The sequence below is a fragment of the Amblyraja radiata genome, chromosome 28 (genome assembly GCF_010909765.2).
Source record: "Amblyraja radiata isolate CabotCenter1 chromosome 28, sAmbRad1.1.pri, whole genome shotgun sequence".
In the NCBI taxonomy this organism is placed as follows: domain Eukaryota; kingdom Metazoa; phylum Chordata; class Chondrichthyes; order Rajiformes; family Rajidae; genus Amblyraja; species Amblyraja radiata.
Window position 1 is genome coordinate 15121015 of NC_045983.1, and position 18844 is coordinate 15139858.

The 18844-nt window shown below is 54.6% G+C and overlaps 1 protein-coding gene across 1 annotated transcript; it reads left to right on the forward strand.

Moving 5' to 3' along the window:
* Positions 1 to 134: 134 nt before the first annotated feature.
* LOC116988885 (unconventional myosin-Ic-like) lies at positions 135 to 18581 on the forward strand. The gene is made up of 15 exons (XM_033045888.1): positions 135 to 244; positions 1096 to 1213; positions 2741 to 2854; positions 3054 to 3130; positions 4250 to 4318; positions 6413 to 6497; positions 7997 to 8156; positions 9502 to 9585; positions 10724 to 10817; positions 11368 to 11423; positions 11688 to 11823; positions 12817 to 12887; positions 15004 to 15101; positions 15688 to 15787; positions 18296 to 18581. The coding sequence occupies exons 1-15, from the start codon at positions 175 to 177 to the stop codon at positions 18320 to 18322; spliced, it is 1359 nt and encodes a 452-aa protein (XP_032901779.1). The 5' UTR covers positions 135 to 174; the 3' UTR covers positions 18323 to 18581.
* Positions 18582 to 18844: the final 263 nt, after the last annotated feature.

The following is an 18844-nucleotide window of genomic DNA, read 5'->3' on the forward strand; positions in this document are numbered from 1 at the left end:
CCTCCCCCCCCCTCTCTCTCCCCCTCCCCTCTTCCTACACTATCTGCGTGTCTCTCTCCGCTCTCTGGACCCCTCTCTATTCTCATGTGAATCCTCGTTCCCTCTACCCCCTCCCCCACCCTCCCCTCCCCTCCCCAGGCTGCGACACAGTTCAAGAACAGCCTGGCCAAACTGATGGAGATCCTGATGTCAAAGGACCCGTCGTACGTCCGTTGCATCAAACCCAACGATGCCAAGCAAGCAGGTAAAGAGCGTTCCTCCCCTCACCCCCCCCCCCCCGCACCCCCCTCCCCTCACCTCCCCCCCCCCTCCCACCCCCCCCCCCCCCCCCCGCCCTCTGCTCCTCTAATGTCTCTCCAGCCCCACTGCCCATCCTCTCTCCGCCCTCCCCATCTTCATTGCGTGGGCTTCAGGAGTCAGGGAGGGCAGTTGGGAGGGGGCCTGGGGGAATGGGGGTGACAGGGGATTGGGATCCGTGTAGGGGGGCTGTTATGGGAGGGGGCGGATTGGGCTGGGAGGATAGGGGCAAGTTGAAGTTGCTCCAGCTCCTCGGGACGTTGGGTTTGGAGTCTGCAAGTGCGGAGTTACTGGAGCACGAGGCTGATTAATCCCGTGGATCACATCAACATGGGGCTGAGATAATGCGAAGCCCCAGGAAGGGGCGGTGCAGGAATAGAGTCTCAGCCTTAATGCCCCAGAGACCCGGGTTCAATCCTGACTACAGGTGGTGTACAGATGGAGTTTGTACGTTCTCCTTGTGCCTGCGTGGGTTTTCTCCGGGTGCTCCAATTTCATTCCACACTCCAATGACGTACAGGTTTGTACGTTAATTGTCTCCAGTAAAATTGTAACTTGTCCCTAGTGGGTAGAATAGTGCTAGTGTACGGGGTAATCGCTGGGCGGCGTGGACTTGGTGGGTCAACGGGGCTGTTTCCTTGCTGTATCTCTCTAAATCTCTCAAGGGGGGGGGTCCAGTTTCCACGGCAACTGACACCACCCAGTCAATGTGTGGCCAGAGTGGTTCATGGGCAGGTGGGGTCACGCGTGGGGGAGCGAGTCCCGGCGGATCCGTGACGTGTTACACGCCTGTTCCAGGCAGGTTCGATGAGGTGCTGATCAGGCACCAGGTGAAGTACCTCGGGCTGATGGAGAATCTTCGAGTGCGCAGAGCCGGGTTTGCTTATCGACGGAGGTTTGAGATATTCCTGCAGAGGTAAGGAGCCGCGGCTGGGTGCCAACACCTGCACCAAACCCCCCCCCCCGCCCCCCCCCTCCCTCACCATCTGACTCTCCTCACCTCACCAAGAGTCCCGACTCGAGACGTCACCCATCCATGTTCTCCACAGATGCTGCCCTGGCCCGCTGACTTACTCCAGCACTTTGTGTCCTTTTGTGGATCTGCACCTGCAGTTCCTTGTGTCTCTCACCTGCTCCACCTCAGGGCAACATCAGACTGCTCACTTCAGTTTAGTTTATTGTCACGTGTACCGAGGTGCAGTGAAAAAGCTTTTGTTGCGTGCTAATCAGCCGATGGAAATACAAAACATGATTATAATCGAGCCATTCACAGCAGACAGATACATGACAAGGGAATAACGTTTAATGCAAGGTAAAGCCAGTAAAGTACGACCAAAGATAGTCCGAGGGTCCTCGCTGAGGTAGCTAGTAGTTTAGGACTGCTCTCTGGTTGAGGTAGGATGGTTCAACTGCCCGATAACAGCTGGGAAGAAACTGTCCTTGGATTTTCACACATCAATACCTTTTGCCCGATGGGAGAGGGGACAAGAGGGGGTGGCCGGGTGGGAACTCGTCCTTGATTATGCTGGTGGCTTTACTGAGGCAACTGGCTGCAAACCCTGATATTGAACCAGCAGAAGGGTCTGACTCAGCCATAATAGTCCAGCTTTCACCCAACACATTTTACCCTCAGTAAATTTGCTCACGACAATTAGAATCGTGATCCTCTCTCTAGCCCCTGTCGTGGCCAGCGTTCCCGGGAGACCTCCAGAGGATCCCTGGACACCGGTCGCTTCCACTCCACATACTCCAAGTGGCAGGCAGGCAGCTTGTGGGGAACCCTCCACAGCCCCGCTGTCAGGGACCTTGACGGTCGCCCCAGGAGCAGGCACAACCCTCTCGCACCACGGGTGACCAAATACCATCAGCGTGGGGCTGAAATGCAGCCAAATGTTGGGCTGTTAGACGCAGGTGCTGCAACCTCGCATGCTCCTCAATAACACAGTGCAGCGACTGCTGCAGAATGTGGAAAGGGCAGTGGGCTGGGAGCCCGTGAAGCCACTTGTTGCTCCGCCCTGCTCTGTGCAACATCCTCCACTCACAGGATCCAACACACAAGGGGGAGGGAACAAACCGCACTGAAACTTAACAAAGGCTTGGATAGAGGGGATGTGGAGAGGATATTTCCATTAGTGCGAGAATCTAGGTCAAAGCCACAGAATAAAAGGATGTACCTTTGGAACGGAGATGAGGAAGAATTTCTTTTGTCAGAGGGTGGTGAACATGTGGAATTCATTACCACAGATGCCTGTGGAGGCCAAGTCAATGGATATTTTTAAGGCGGAGATTGGCAGATTCTTGATTAGTTCAGGGGTTATGGGGAGAAGGCAGGAGAATGGAGTTTGGAGGGAAAGATACATCATCAATGATTGAACGGAGTCGACTTGATGGCCCGAATGGCCTAATTCAGCTCCGGGAACTTATGAGCGTATGTTGTTCCCAGGTACAAGACGCTCTGTCCTCAAACATGGCCCAATTGGAAAGGCCAGCCTGGCGAAGGGGTCGCGACGCTCGTTCAACACCTGGGATACAAGCCCGAGGATTACAAGCTGGGCAGGTAAGGTACGGGGCGGGAAGGGTGCGTGTGATCCAAGCCCTCTCCTGGGGTGAGTGGGCATCTTCAGGGACTGTACCCCCAGGGTGAGTGGGCATCTTCAGGGACTGTCCCCCAGGGAGAGTCAGTACAGTCTGCTCTGTGTTGGCATCTGCCTCTCGGCTCTCAGCCGGTTTCTGATCTCCTCTCCTCCGTGTTTCAGGACGAAGATTTTCATTCGTTTTCCCAAGACCCTGTTTGCCACAGAAGATGCCTTTCAGCTGCGGAAGAACACAATCGGTGAGTGTCCGCGCTCTGCCGTTGCTGAGCAGCAGCGGTAACCCAGGCCCTCAGCGCTTTGCCACAACCTGCTCCCGGTTGCTGGTGTTCCCGGTGTTCCCGGTGGCCCCACAGTGCCCAACGTCAACACCTCCGACCTGGCCGACAATGATACTTTATTGTCATGTACCTCTGTGCAGTGAAACGGTTTGTTTTGTACACAACCCAGTAAAGTCCTGTAGCAGATCTCACCTGGGCTGTACACAAGTGTCGCCACATTTTGGCGCCAACATAGTTACAAAAGTTCACTGAACGGTCCTATCCATTGCTTGCCTCTGTCCATGACAGCAACCCCCACCCCCTCACCCTGCCCTCCACCGGATCCCCCCCCCCCCGCCGTTCTTGGCGCCCCCCCCCCGCTCCGCCAGATTCCCCTTTGTTCTCTGTGCCCCCCCCCCCCACTTCACTCTCCGACAGCCGTCCTCACCCGACTACCTACCCTGTTCTCCGGCCCTCCTCGTGGCCCGTTGGCCCTTCTCACCCACCCCCCTCGCTCCCCTACGGCCCCCTTTAAAACCTCCCAATACAACGCAGGGTTGTTCCAAACCGGGACACTGCCCTCAGCCAGCGGGAGCAGCGTCCAGTTCTGTAGAGTGGGGGGGGGGGAATGATTGGGAAGGGGACCATTGCAGAGCTCGATGTCTCGGCTGCTGTTACCCTGATTAGTAGCCGTGCACGGTTCAGGCGGAGGCGATGAGCTGTACGGTGGTGGGGCTGGACAAGGTTCAAGGCACTGGGAGTGTGGAGCCACTGAACACAGATGTTAGTCGAGCACCTGCACACGTTACAAGCCTGGGCCCGCTCTCAGCCTGCTTGCTGTGACTTGCAGTGGAATGAGCTTGGGAAAGGACAGGGGGTCGATTGGGTGAGTATGGGACGGGCCAGGTGGACAAGGTGCTGGACTGGGAAGGCTGGGAGCAGAGCTTGCTAAGGGTGGGGGTGAGGGGTTGACACAGGGTATGTGTGATGGACGAGGCAGATTGTGCTGTGGGGAGTGTGTGTGTGGGGGGGGGGGCGGTGGTGCTAGATGGAGAGGGTTGAGGGACCAGGCCAATTCACAGAAGCCCTCTCTGTCCACAGCCACGACGATCCAGGCGGAATGGCGGGGATACCACCAGAGACAGAAGTACCAGAAGCTGCGCTCCTCAGGTAAGACCAGATACCCGAGGATGAACAATGAATGGTGGCCTGGTCTCTGATCATCAGTGAGGGTCCCACAGCCTCTAAACACAAGGAATTGATTTAGGAGCAGGCCATTCTGCCCTCCATCCTGTCCCATCCAATGGCTGCTAAAGCTATGCCTCACCTAGTTCCCAACATCCTCTGATCCCCTCAGATTCCCAAAGCTTCTCCTCTGGATACTCCCCTCACAGAGTGGAACGCCCTCAGTGACAATCTTGAGGAAGTAACCAGGAAGGTTGATGAGGGCAGGGTGGTAGATGTTGTCTATGTGGCCTTTGGAAAGGGCTTTTTAAGGTTCAGCATGGTAGGCTGCTCTAGAGGTTAGATCACATGAGATACAGAGAGAGCTAGGTAAATGGATACAGTGTTGGCTTCATGGTAGGAAGGTGGTGGTGGAAGGGTTCTTCTGGACTGGAGGCCTGTGACTGGGAATTGATGCTGGGCCCATTGCTGTTTGTCATCCATATCAACGATTTGCGTGAGAATGTGCCATGCACGGTTTGTGAGTTTGCAGATGACACTAAAATAGGTGGCATCATAGACGGTGAAGGAGGCTATCGAGAATCACAGCCAGATCTTGATCAGCTGGGTGAGTGAGACCGGACTTTAATTCAGAATGTCATACCTGGGTCAGATTTGTATATTAAATGATAGAGCCTCAGAGAATGTTGCAGAACAGAGAGATCTGGGTTCCCTGAAAGTGGCAAGCCAGGTGGACAGGGTGGTGAATAAGGTGTAGGGAGGAACTGGTTTGCACCGAAGATGGACACAAATGCTGGGGTAACCCAATGTTGTCAAGCAGCATCTCTGGAGAAAAGGAGTAGATGACATTTTGAGTTGAGACCCTTCTTCAGAAGGTGTTTGGCGTGCTCGCATTCATTGGGAAGGGTACTGAGGACAAAGTTGGGACAAATTGTTGTTGAGATCACATAGAGTACTGTGTGCAGTTTTGGTCACCCAGCTAGAGGAAGGATATCATTCAAGTTGGGAAGGGTGCCGAGGAGATTCACTGGGATGTTACCGAGATTTACGGACTTGAGTTATAGAAAGAGGATGGATGGGGATCTCAGGGTTTTTCTTTGAAACTTAGGAGGCTGAGGAGTGAACGTCTTGAGGTGTACGAGATCACGAGGGGCACAGATAAAGTCTTTTTTCCCAGGATAGAGGATTCTAAAACTACAGGGTGTAGATTTAAGGTGAGAGGGAAGAGATTTAAGAGATAACCAGTGAGCGCTTTAGAAACAGATAGAATAGCACATGTCAAAGCACATGTCAAATGGACAGATACAAGGTAGGAAGGCTTCAGAGGGCTATGGGCCAAATGCAGGCAAATGGGACCAGCCCTGATTGTAAACTTGGTCAGCGTGGATAAGGTGGGCCGAATGGCCTGTTTCCTTGTTGTGCAGCTCCATAACTAAGTGTGAGATGTAACATTTTTGGAACTTCTCAATCAGCGGCAGTGTTGCAGAAGAGAGGGACCTTGGAGGACATGTACATAGAGTGGTGTTACAGACATCTCTGAGGATGTTGTCAGAACCTGTTGGCCTGAATAGTAGAGAGATGCTGGGCTAGGGCTTCATTCCTTGGAGTGCAGGAGACTGAGGGGTGATCTTATAGAGATGAATAAGATCATGCGGAGAATAGATAGGTTGAATGTAGTTCTATGAGAGGAAGTCGACACGGTCACATAGGGAACATGCAAACTCCACAGAGACAGCATCTGAGGTCAAGATTAAATCCAGGTCTCTGGCACTGAGGCAGCAGCTCTACCCGCTGCAACTCTGTGCAGCCCCTTCTTCGGATAATTTCCCTCCACAAACGCTGCATGGTCCGCACTTTGCTCTTGACTTTGTTCCTCCACCTCTCTGTTCGTGACAATCGCATTGACGGGCGGAGCAGCCTCGAGGGTGGGGTGGCTGCTGATCCGTTGTTGCCTGTTGTGGTATCGCGTGTGTGGGAGGGCGAGGGTGTGAGAGGAGTGGGCACGATATCGGCGTGCCGACGGGCCTGGGCAGTGTGCGGGGTCTGGGCTGCCAACCTGACCTGTGCCCGTTCCTGCAGCAATCACCATCCAGTCGTGGTGGAGGGGAGAGATGGGGCGGAAGGTGGCAACTCGCAGGAAGAACGCCGCTGAAAAAATCCGCAGGTAAGCTGCCGTCCGGCTTGTGTCCCGGGCCTCAGCGCACGGAACGTTCCACAACCGACACTGACAACCGCGGGCAGTGTAGCCTTCGCGCCATAGAAGTGCCTTGAACGGGCCTCTCCAACAGTGGTCTAACCACCGGCACAGAGGGAGAGCCGCTGCCTCACAGCACCAGAGAACTAGGTTCAATCCTGGCCTCGGGGGCTGTCTGTGTGGAGCTCGCACGTTCTCCCTGTGACCGTGTGGGGTTTCCTCCAGGTGCTCTAGTTTCCTCCCACTTCTCAAAGGTTTGCAGATTAATTGGGGGCAAGGCTTTGACCGGAGGCGTATTGGATCGGGTCCGAAGAAAGGTCCCGACCTGAGACGTCACCAGTCCATTCCCTCCACAGATGCTGTCTGACTCCCTAGCTTCTTCCAGCACTTTGTGTTATAATTTATTCTATATATTTTTTGTTCATTGTTGATGTGGGAGGTGTAAGTGGAGGAAGCTTGTGGAATGGACACATCGACACCAAGCACAGGGTCCGACAGCCAGTTTCAGTGCTGTTGGTGCTACCCCCACCGCTGATGCCACCAGCGGCAGCCCTCAGCTCAGGGTGTGGTTAGCAGTAGCCTGACCCCAGGGGGGAGCCACTACCGTTCTACTGGAGGGCCACGTGCAACGGCCTCGAGATGGGGCAAGGTGGATCAAGCTCACTACGCACTTGGCAGGGGGGTGTCAACATGGGAACCGTGGTGGGAGGGATCCAGGGACAGGAGAGGGGTGCATGGCCTTAGAATCCTGCAGCCTCGTCCCTGACTGTACAACCATCCACCGCTAGTTTGATGAGACAGTGTACTTTGTCCCGTTCTCTCTCTCTCCCTCTCTTTTTATTCCTCTCCCCATGCTCTCTTCACCCACTCTTGTCTTCACGCTCTCTCTCTCTCTCCTTTCCCGATCTCTTGCCCTTTCCCCTCTCTCTCCCCCTCATTCTCACTTTCTTTCTTTGTTCTGTCTTGTGCCCCCATCTCTATCTCTCCTTCTTCCCCTTTCCCTCTCGATGTTTCCCTCCCTCGCTCCTGTGCCACCTCTCTCTTTCACCCTCTTTTTCTAAAATCTCTTTTGGCCTCATTTCCTCCTCTCTCCTCTTCCCCTCTTCCACTCTCTCTCCTGCCTACTTTCCCCCTTCCCTCCCTCTTTCTCTCTCCTCTCCCTCTCTCTCTCTTCTCTCTCTCTCTCTTGTGTCCTTATCCCTCTTGCCATGTTCTTCTTTCTTCCCGCTTTGCTCTCTCTCTCTCTCTCCCCATTCCTCCTCACTCTTTTCCCACCATTTTCTCTCTCTCCCTCCTCCCTCCCTCCTCTCTCTCTTGCTCTCACTTATCCACTCCCTCTCTTTTCTTACCTCTCTCTCTCTCTCTCGCTCTCTCGCTCTCTCTCGCTCTCTCTCGCTCTCTCTCTCTCTCCTCTCCTCTCTCTCTCTCTCTCTCTCTCTCTCTCTCTCTCTCTCTCTGTCTCTCTGCAGGTTCATCAAAGGCTTCATCCACCGACAAAGGCCTCGTTGTCCGGACAACGAGTATTTTGTGGACTATGTCAGGTGCGCCTTCCTGATGAAGTTGAAACGCAATTTGCCAAAGAATGTCCTGGACAAGTCGTGGCCGGTGCCTCCACCTGCACTCTCTGAGGTACGTGGCGGTTACGATCTCTGCTTCCAGCACACGGTGTCCAGTAACCTGCCCAGGACTGGAGGAGGCCACTCATAGAACATCGAACAGCACAGCACTGGGACAGGCCCTTCGAACCATATCCTCCCATTGCCAGCATAACCATGTGCCTGTCAAAGAGCCACTTACTATAAATACCCTTATTGTATCTGTTTCCACCAACACCCCAGGCAGCGCGTTCCAGACTCCCAGCACTCGCTGTAGTTTAAAACAGTTGCCCCGCACATCCTCTTTAAACTTTGACCCTCTCTTTGATATTTCCACCCTAGGGAAAAACATTTAACTATCTACACCTATCTATGCCTCTCATAATGTTATATACCTCTATCAGGTCTCCCCTCAGCCTCCGGCATTCCAGAGATAGCAACCCAACTTTGTCCAACCTCTTGTTCTGGCTAATATCCTCGAACCCAGAGGCCATTCAGATAAATCTCTCCCGCACCCTCTCCAAAGCCTTCCACGTCCTTCCTGTGATAGGGCAGGCGGAGTTGCACACAATACTGGCCAAAGCAATGTTTTATAATGTTGCAGCATGACATCCTGCACCTGACTCAATGCCCCAATGGGGCAGCACAGTGGGGCAGCACGGTGGGGCAGCACGGTGGGGCAGCACGGTGGGGCAGCACGGTGGGGCAGCACGGTGGGGCAGCACGGTGGGGCAGCACGGTGGGGCAGCACAGTGGGGCAGCAGTAGAGATGCTGCATTACAGCGCCAGAGACCCGGGTTTGATCCTGACCACATGTGCTTGTCTGCACAGAGTTTGTGCCTTCTCCCGTGACCTGCTTTGGTTTTCTCCGGGATCTCTGGTTTCCTCCCACACTCCGAAGACGTACAGGTTTATAGGGTGATTGGTTTCAGTTAAAACTGTAAATTGTCCGTCAAGTGCATAGGATAGTGCAGGTGCGCGGGATCGCTGGTCAGCATGGACTCGTTGGGCCGAAGGGCCTGTTTCTGCGCTGTATCTCTAAACAAAACTAAGCAGGTAGCTTCTGGCTGCTCTGTGCAGGTTTATCTATGCCCATGGCCAGAGTGGACTGCAACCTTTATCCACGTAAACTCAATCCAATTGCACTAAATAGCTGTGGATCTGTTTCCTGAGCCCTTCAGTCTGTCGAGTTGGTCGGTGCGTTAGGGTGAGCTGGGTCTGCAGACCAAGAGAGGAGCTGAGGTCAGTCTGTGAGCGGTTCTCTGCCCCCCCCCCCCCTCCCTAATGGCTGAAAGTTGTTGGGTGGGGGGGGGCTGAGGATGAGATGGGTGCTTTGCAAATGCAGCTGTGTGTGAGCGGGATGTTGTGCTCTGTCGCAGGCGTCCGAACTGCTGAGGGAGCTGCACATGCGCAACATGGTGCAAATCTACTGCAGGAGGATCTCCGCCGAGTGGAAGCAGCAGGTGAGTGCAGGGAGGAGGGAGGGAGGGAGGGAGTTGAGTGAAGAGGGGAAGCTTATGCCTGGCAGAGTGAGGGCGAACAGGGAAGTGGTAAGCTGCTGGTTTGGTGTACTGAGATATGGTGAAACACCACCCCCTCCCCGGGCACTTTCCCTTGCAACCGCAAGAGATGCTACACTTGTCCCTTTACCTCCCCCCTCGACTCCATTCAAGGACCCAAGCAGTCGTTCCAGGTGCGTCAGAGGTTTACCTGCATCTCCTCCAACCTCATCTAGTGCATCCGCTGCTCTAGGTGTCGGCTGCTCTACATCGGTGAGACCAAGCGTAGGCTTGGCGATCGTTTCGCCGAACACCTCCGCTCGGTCCGCTTTAACCAACCTGATCTCCCGGTGGCTCAACGCTTCAACTCCCCCTCCCATTCCGAATCCGACCTTTCTGTTCTGGGCCTCCTCCATGGCCAGAGTGAGCACCACTGGAAATTGGAGGAGCAGCACCTCATATTCCGCTTGGGCAGTTTGCACCCTAGCGGCATAAACATTGACCTCCAATTTCCGTTAGCCCTTGCTGTCTCCTCCCCTTCTCAGCTCCCCTCAGCCCTCGGGCTCCTCCTCTTCCTTTCTCCTTTCTTCCCCCCCCCCCACCCTACATCAGTCTGAAGAAGGGTTTTGGCCCGAAACGTTGCCTATTTCCTTCGCTCCATAGATGCTGCTGCACCCGCTGAGTTTCTGCAGCTCTTTTGTCTAGCGGTGAAACACTTTGTTCTGCGTGCTCTCCAGGCAAATTCTACCCAGCCAAGTACGTAAGATAGTACAAAAGAGCCGAATATAGTGTTACAGCTGCAGAGAATGCGCAGATTTTTTTTTATTACAATGCGGCAGATTGGAAGATTGGGATTACATCCTTCGCTTGTGGGAGCAGTCTGATGACCACAGGTTCCTAAAACAGCAGGAACAGCTATTCTAAATCCCTTCTTCAAATCCAGCCCATCTCTCCGTCCTCTCCCCCTCACACTATCTTCTTCCCCCCTCACTCTTTCCACTCCCACTTCACTCCGACCCGCAGAGTGTTAGGAATAGGGGTGTGTCTGTCTGCGTCTGTGTCTGTGTCTGGTTGACCAGGAGGTGTCTGCCTCTCCCCCCAGCTGGAGCAGAAGGTGGTGGCCAGCACGCTGTTCAAAGACAAGAAGGACAACTACCCGCAGAGTGTGCCCAAACTCTTTGTCAACTCCCGCATCAGTGAGTGGTTGGGGGGAGGAGGGGAACGGGGAGGATCATTGTACAGGGTGGCGTCAGGGGTGGAGGGGGGGGTGATTGATGGGTGGGGGCAGGGGTGGTATTGAAGAGGGTGGGTATATGGATGGAAGGGGGGCTAGCAGTGGTGAGTATATGGATGGAAGGGGGGCTAGCAGTAGTAGGTATATGGATGGAAGGGGGGCTAGCAGTGGTAGGTATATGGATGGAAGGGGGGCTAGCAGTGGTAGGTATATGGATGGAAGGGGATGTGTAGAGATGAAGAGGGTGGGTTTATTGGATGAGAGGGAGGGGTGGCAGTGAAGAGGGTGAGTATATGGAGGAGTGGGATAACGGTGGGGGCGGGGGGTGGGTATATGGATGGGCGGGGCGGGGGTCGTAGTGAGGAAGGTGGGGATATGGAGGAGTGGGATAACAGTGGGGGCGGGGGGTGGGTATATGGATGGGAGGGGCGGGGGTCGTAGTGAGGAAGGTGGGGATATGGAGGGGTCGGACAGTGCTGGAGTAGCTCGGCTGATGCTTCCATCTCTTGCAGTGACGAACGAGATCAACGCCAAGGTGCTGCAGATAATTGAGGGCGACAGTATCAAGGTAGGTCAGACACACGTGTACACGCGTACACGGACCCAGCGCGTACACGGACCCAGCGCGTACACGGACCCAGCGCGTACACGGCCCCTGCACAACGTCCTCTTGCCGTCCCTACGGGAGGGAACGTCCGCTCTGAGCCGTCACTGATATCCGCGCCCACACCACCGTCCAGATCCCACATGTGGAGCGTGGGTGGGTGAAGGGGCAGCAGCGGGCATGGGAGGGAGGGGCCGAATGGCACTGAGTCTTCTCCTTGCCTTGCAGTACGCGGTGGCGGTGACCAAATACGACCGGAACGGCTACCGGGCCCGACCACGGCAGCTCCTCATCACCCCCTCCAGTGCCTTCCTGGTGGAGGAGGCCAAAGTCAAACAGACCATCGACTACACCAACCTCAGAGGTGAGTGGGGGGGTGGGGCGGGGGGTGAGGAGGGGGGGGGGGAGGAGGACAGGAAGAGGACAGAGTCGGTGGATGGGAGGGCAGGGCAGGGGTGGAGGGGAGAAGTGGAGTGAGAGGGAGAGGATGGGCACAACTGATGCTTCTCTATATGCCCAGTGTATGTACATGGTTTAAATGAGCGAGCTCCAGAAGTGGTGTGTGTATTTGTGAGAGTGAGAGAGCAGATCTGCTTCTAATGCATGTGGTCACTTGGTCAGGTAGGATATAGTGGGCCAAAGGGCCTGTTTCTGTGCTCTGTACATGTATAGCTTTATGAGGCAGTATGTGAGCAGGTGCGATCATAAGTGTGTACGGGCCAGCCGCAGGTCTGTGCGCGAGACTGTGTATGGAGACCAACCACCCTGGGCTCAGCGCAGTGACCAGCAGAGACTCTGGGCAGAGCTGCTGCCTTGGCGTGGCTCAGCACTGGACGCACACAACTGTCCCAAACACGGGACGGTGCAGAAGGAGCTTCATGTTGTGTCTGACGCTGGGAGTGTGTGGAGGGAGATTCACTGGGTCCTCATTCAGCTCTCCCGCAGAGAGACTTCTCCATCTCCTCTGCCTGGAGGAGCGCGCAGGTTTGGAAATATCCTGTCCATCGGTAACCTCCGTCTCTTACTCCTTCCTGCCCATTCGCCTCCACTCATGGCTGGACTTTGGGGCATGTGGATTCCCCACTGGGAGGTGAAGGGACGGGTGAAACCTTTCCTTCATCAGGGGTGTACATTTCTTAGTGTGTTTTGTTTTCTGAGTCACCTGCTCCCCACCCAGCTTGTGGTCCTGCCCACTTCCGTCTGCACTATGAGCAGCCCCAGGGACCCCTGCCTCAACTAGAGGGGGAGTGGTGTGGGGGGGGGGGGGGGGGGGTAATGCGGGGCAGTCCCCTGACCTCTGGGATTTCAGCTGTGGTTCTCCCTGTGGATTTAACCTGGAATCTCCGTTTTCCTGCAGGAATCTCGGTCAGCTCCCTGAGTGACGGTCTCTTCGTCTTGCATGTGCCCTGTGAAGACAACCGGCAGAAGGTAGGGATTTCAGGGACCCCCACGGTTACATTTCCGCCGCTGCCTCTGAGGCGCCGGGCCCATCAAATAGTAACTAACACAGTCCGTACCAGCCCACTTACACTAACACCATTTTATTCTCCCCAAGTTCCTATCAACTCTCCAGATTCTCCCACTCACCTCCGCACTGGGTTCACTCGCCCCAGCAGTCAGTGAACCTGGGGGGGGGGGGGGGGGGGGGGGGTCTTCGCCGAACACCTCCGCTCGGTTCACAATAACCAACCTGATCTCCCGGTGGCTCAGCACTTCTTCTCCCCCTCCTATTCTAAATCCGACCTTTCTGTCCTGGCCTTCCTCCATGGCCAGAGTGAGGACCACCGTAAATTGGAGGAGCAGCGCCTCATATTTCACTTGGGCAGTTTGCACCCCAGCGGTATGAACATTGACTTCTCTAATTTCAGGTAGTCCTTACTTTCTCCTCCCCTTCTCAACTCTCCCTCAGCCCACTGGCTCCACCTCTTCCTTTCTTCCTCCTCCCCCCCCCCCCCCCCCACATCAGTCTGAAGAAGGGTTTTGAGCCGAAACGTTGCCTATTCCCTTCGCTCCATAGTTGCTGCCGCACCCGCTGAGTTTCTCCAGCATTTTTGTCCAGCAAAAAATTGCCTTGTTTTCTCTCGAACGACAGAGAAGCATGTACAGTTATGAGAGGGATAGACAGTCAAAACCCATTGCACAGGGTGGAAATGTCAATGACTAGAGGGCATACCTTTACAATGACTCAGATAAAGGTGACGGCAGGGCAAGCTCTCTGCAGAGAGGGTGGAGGGTGCCTGGAACGTGCTGTCACGGCTGGTTTAGTTTCGCCCTCTGGTTCACTGAGTCTGTGCCAACCAGCGATCCCCGCACACTAACAATATCCTATGCACACGAGGGATCATTTACAATTTTACTGAAGCCAATTAACCTACAAAACTGTATGTCTCTGGAGTGTGGGAGGAAACTGGAGATCTCGGAGAAAACCCACGCAGGTCATGAGGAGAACGTACAAACTCCGTACTGACAGCACCCATGGTCAGGATCGATCCCGGGTCTCTGGCGCTGTAAGGTAGCAACTCTACCGCTGCACTGCGCGGTGGCGTTATAGGTAGATATGATAGTGGCGTTGAAGAGGCTTTTTGATAGACGCATGGATATGAAGGGACAAGCTGGCTTCATGTTTGGCACGGACATTGCCGGGTGAAGTACAGCATTTTTGCTTCCCAAGAATGTGCCCGATCCTCCTCTGGGAATTCTGGTTCGCTCTGCTTCCATCGGCCCCCGTGCAGCGGGGCTGAGTCCCGCGTGGTGTGGGTCAGCTGTGTTGCTCCAGCCATGCTCTCAGCTCTCTGTTGCCATTGGGAAGAAGGTTGCCCAAGAACTGTGAGCACCAGGTCCAGGACCAGATAATTCCAAACAAACAGAAGCCATTGAACGCAGTACAACACTACACTAACCACAACCTTACTCCAGCACCAAGCCATATTGAATGGGTCTCGACCTGAAGTGTCACCTAATCCCTTTCTCCAGAGATGCTGCCTGACTGCTATGAGGAGAAGGCAGGAGGGTGGGGTTAGGAGGGAGCGATAGATCAGCCATGATTGAATGGCGGAGTAAACTTGATGGGTCAAAATACTCCTATCACTTATGACCTTATGAGTTACTCCAACACTTTGGTGTAGACCAGCATCTGTAGTTCTCTCATACGCACTGTGGTATAGTCTGTGGGTGATTTATTGTAGGGTTGATTCTATATTTTTCTGTGCGTTTTTGCATGATTTAGCCTGTAAAACTGCAGCACAGCGCGCAGCTTGTAGAACTGCTGCTTCACAGCATCAGAGGCCCGGGTTCGATCCTGACCTCGGGTGCTATCAGTGTGGAGTTTGCTCGTTCGCCCCGTGATCGCATGGGTGCTCCAGTCTCCACCCACATCCCAAAGTTGCGCGGGTTTGTAGGTTAATTGGCCCTCGGCAAATTGCCCTCAACATGTAGGGAGTGGGATGCTATAGATCTATTGTGAACGGGTGGTGGAGAGTTGGCGTGGGTGAAGGGGCTGTTTCCGTCCTGTGTCTCTGGAGTAAATGTCAACTCTCGCACGCAGGGCGACCTGGTGTTGCGCAGTGACCACGTGATCGAGACACTGACAAAACTGGCCATTGAGTCGGACAAGGTGAACAGCGTCAACATCAACCAGGGGAGGTAAGACTGGGCTGATCCCCACCCCCTCCCTCACTCACTCACTCACTGGGGAAGGTGGTTTTGGAAGATTGGAAGAGGGGATGGGAGGTGACGGGGGGGGGGGGGGGGGAAATGTGGGAGAGGACGGGAGGTGCGGGGATGGGTGGGGGGGTGGGTGGTGCAAGGGAAGGGGGAGTGGGCAAAAAGATGGGGGAGGAGAGATGGGATGGGGAAGGGAATGTGGAGGGGATGGGGCAGGAAGGGAACGTGGTGATGGGGGAGGGGGTTAGGAGGTCGAGAAAGGTGGGCATAGGTATGGTGAAGTACGAGGAGGGGGGGGTGAGGGGCTGGGAGAGTGGGGATAGGTGTGTGGGGGATTGGGGGGAGAGATCGACGTTAGGGAGGTGGGCGGGAGGGGGGGTGAGGGGCCGATAGAGTGGAGATAGGCGTACGAGAGACTGGGGGAGTGGGTGGGAGATAGATGTCGGGGGGAGGGGGGGGTGAGAGAGTGGAAGTGGGGAGGTAGACAAGGGGGAGGGGGAGAAATTGTCAGGCAGATCCCCCCCCCCCCGGCCCCAGGTGACTGGACCCATTTATCTGTTTACAGCATTAAGTTCACCATCAAACAAGGCAAGGAGGGAATCATCGATTTCACATCGGGGTCGGAGCTGATCATTTCAAAAGCAAAGAACGGCCACCTGTCTGTGGTAAGATTCACCGCAGCCTAGTCTCTGCGTCTCCTTGTAAGCTGAGTGTCACTGGCTAAGATTCACCGCAGCCTAGTCTCTGCGTCTCCTTGTAAGCTGAGTGTCACTGGCTAAGATTCACCGCAGCCTAGTCTCTGCAGCTCCTTGTAAGCTGAGTGTCACTGGCCAGGCCAGCATTTTCTGCCCCAGACATGGTGGGGGTGAACCACTGCTGTCCGTGTGATGAAGGTGCTGGGGGAAGGGGTTTGGGGAGGGGGCAGCAGGACATGAGGGAGGGGGTGGGGGGGGGTAAGTGTAGCCCAGCGGAGTTGGAGGGGTGAGGGGAAGCATGTGTGGGACATGGACAGGCCGGTCTCGTGGGGGTGCCTGGGAGGCCTGGCTGGCTTAGACTCGGGGACCATCGCAGGTACGAGGGACGAGCTGAGGGCGGGTAAGGTGTTGGGGACAATGATAAGATCGCAGCCACGGAAACATGGCTGTTCTATGCTCCTGGGTGTAGGGTTGTCAGGCATTGATAGAGGCTGGGGGGGATAAGGAGGAGGTGATGCATTGCTGACTGGGGAGAGTGTTACCACCACATCCTGGAGAGATCAACAAATGAGGCTGCATGGGTAGGACCCAGGTGCAAGGAAGGGGTGACCACTTTGATGGGATTGAAGTGTGGAACTTCATTCAGGTAGTCAGCAGGTTTTAGAAGAACAACGTATTGTGGGCAGTTTTGGGCACCATATCTAAGAAAGGATGTGCTGGCACTGGAGAGGGTCCAGAGGAGGTTTACGAGAATGATCTCAGGAATGATTAGGTTAGCATATGATGAGCGTTTGACGACACTGGGCCTGTACTCACTGGTGTTTAGAAGGATGAGGGGGAACCTCATTGAGACTTACCGAGGAGTGAAGGGCCTGGATAGAGTGAATGTGGGGAGGATGTTTCCACTGGTTGGAGAATAGGACTAGAGGTCATGGCCTCAGAATTTAAAGAAATGTGTCATTGGAAAGGAATTTCTTTAGTCAGAGGGTGGTGAATCTGCGGATTTCATTGCCACAGACGGCTGTGGATGACGTGATTGGGTATTTGTAAGGTGGAGATTGACAGATACTTGATTAGTACAGGTGTCGGGGGTTATGGGTAGAAGGCAGGAGAATGGGGTTGAGAGGGAAAGATAGATCAGCCTTGATTGAATGGTTGAGTAGACTTTGGGTCAAATGGCCTAATTTTGCTCTTATGACTGATGAAGGTATGGGCACAAAGAGCTGTAGAAGGTGTGGCCACTTGTGGTAGTTGGTGACTGTAAGCTCCCCATATTGACTGGGATTGCCTTAGTGCATGGGGCAGGATTTGATAAACGCATCCAGGAGAGGTTTTCACAGCACTGTGTGGAGAGACCCACTGTGGCTGGGAGCTGCACTCAACATTTGCCTGTGGAATGGTGATGGGCAAGTGGTGGGAGTATCGGGGCGAATAGTGATGACAGTTCAGGCAGCTTTCAGGTGGCCATGGAAACGGATAAGTTGGACCGTGAGTTAAACTCTTAAATTGTGGCGGGGCTGACTTCAATAGTGCAAGAGAGGACTGTCTATGGTGGATTAGGAGCATCTGCTGGATGGAGAATCAACATCTATAGGTGAAAGGGGAAGAGGCAAAGATGGTAATAGCCCTGTCCCACGGTGCGAGTTAATTCCAAGAGCTCTCCCGAGTTTAAAAAAAAATCAAACTCGCGGTAAGCACGGAGAATGAACGTAGCGGGTACGTTGGAGCTCGGGGACGTCTCTTAGCGCTAACGGCAGGTACTCGGGAAGACTCGCTAACGGCAGGTAAGCACGGGAAGACTCGTGAAGGTTTTTCAACATGATGAAAAATGTCCACGAGAGCCCCGAGTATCGACGAGTGGCCATTACCGTAAATCTCCGAGTTCGAATCAGGGCAAACTCGGGAGAGCTCTTGAAATGAACTCGTACCGTGGGACAGGGCTTTAAGTGGTGGAACATTGGAGTTAATAAAGGGAATTGAGAGTTTGACCTGGAAAAATAAGGGAGCGTGTGTCAGGCGGAGGGAATTATTATCAAGTGAGACCTTTGAGGTTTGCAAAGGATAGGGGAAATGTTTATGAATGCGGTTAGGAGAGCAAAGGAAAGTGTGCGTGTTTGTGTGCTTTTTTTCTTGGTGTCAGTCTTCACCATGGAGAAAGATGGGGAGGGTGGAGAGTTAGGGGAAGTGTACGCTGATGTACTTCCTCTTTCCTGATGCACGTGTGTTTAACAGGAATAACGAAGCGTTGGAGAGATTGACGCACATTAAGATGGACAAATCCCCAAAGCTTGATGAAATCTCACCGAGGGTGTGAGGGAGGGAGAGGCAGGGATGGGAGAGGTGGCTGGGGAAGGGGAGGGGGAGGGGAGGGGTGGAATGGGAGTGAGGGGAGGGGTGTGGGACGGGGAGAGGCGGAGATGACGGGACGGGCAGTGGCTGGGTGGATGGCACAAGGACTGATGGCAGCTCTGCCCACAGGTGGCCCCCCGGCTGAACTCGAGATGACGAGTGAGGGGTGAGGGCAGCGATGGCCAGCTCGCTCGCACACACACACGCGGTGATCGGCTGCTCTCCGCCGCAGCAGCCCACGGTTTATCGGTGAGACATCCGAGTCGTTGGTCTTCGCCGCAACCCTCCACCCACTGTGCTCCCTCCACGGCTGCCAAAGTCAGAGCTTCCAGCTGGGGACGCCCGTTCCCAGGGCATACATTAATCATGCAAAGTAAATCTAATGGACGTTTATATTAAAAGATATTTGCCATTATCGACGACTCACTAAATTTAATCACACTCCTGCCTCTGTGCACATGTGCTGCTTACAGCAATATAGTGTAATCTCTCTCTGCCAAAGCCACAGTGCCACGCTGCCTCCGCTTGCCCTGCACGGACTGAGAGAAGGCAGCCGAGGGAAGGGTAGGGTCACTGACTCCCCACCTCCTCCCTCCTGCCTCCACAATGAAATTCTCGTCCCCCCCCCCCCCCTTGCAGTTGGCTGAAGGTTCGCTGAGCTCCCCAAAAGTGCGCGTC

What these genes read in the sequence shown, in the direction of transcription:
- LOC116988885 (XM_033045888.1), top strand. Translation starts at nt 175, where the DNA reads ATGGAGATCCTGATGTCAAAGGACCCGTCGTACGTCCGTTGCATCAAA. An exon ending in CTCCACCTGCACTCTCTGAG is followed by an intron (nt 8,157 to 9,501) that starts GTACGTGGCGGT and finishes GCTCTGTCGCAG; the next exon opens with GCGTCCGAACTGCTGAGGGA. An exon ending in TTGAGGGCGACAGTATCAAG is followed by an intron (nt 11,424 to 11,687) that starts GTAGGTCAGACA and finishes CTTGCCTTGCAG; the next exon opens with TACGCGGTGGCGGTGACCAA.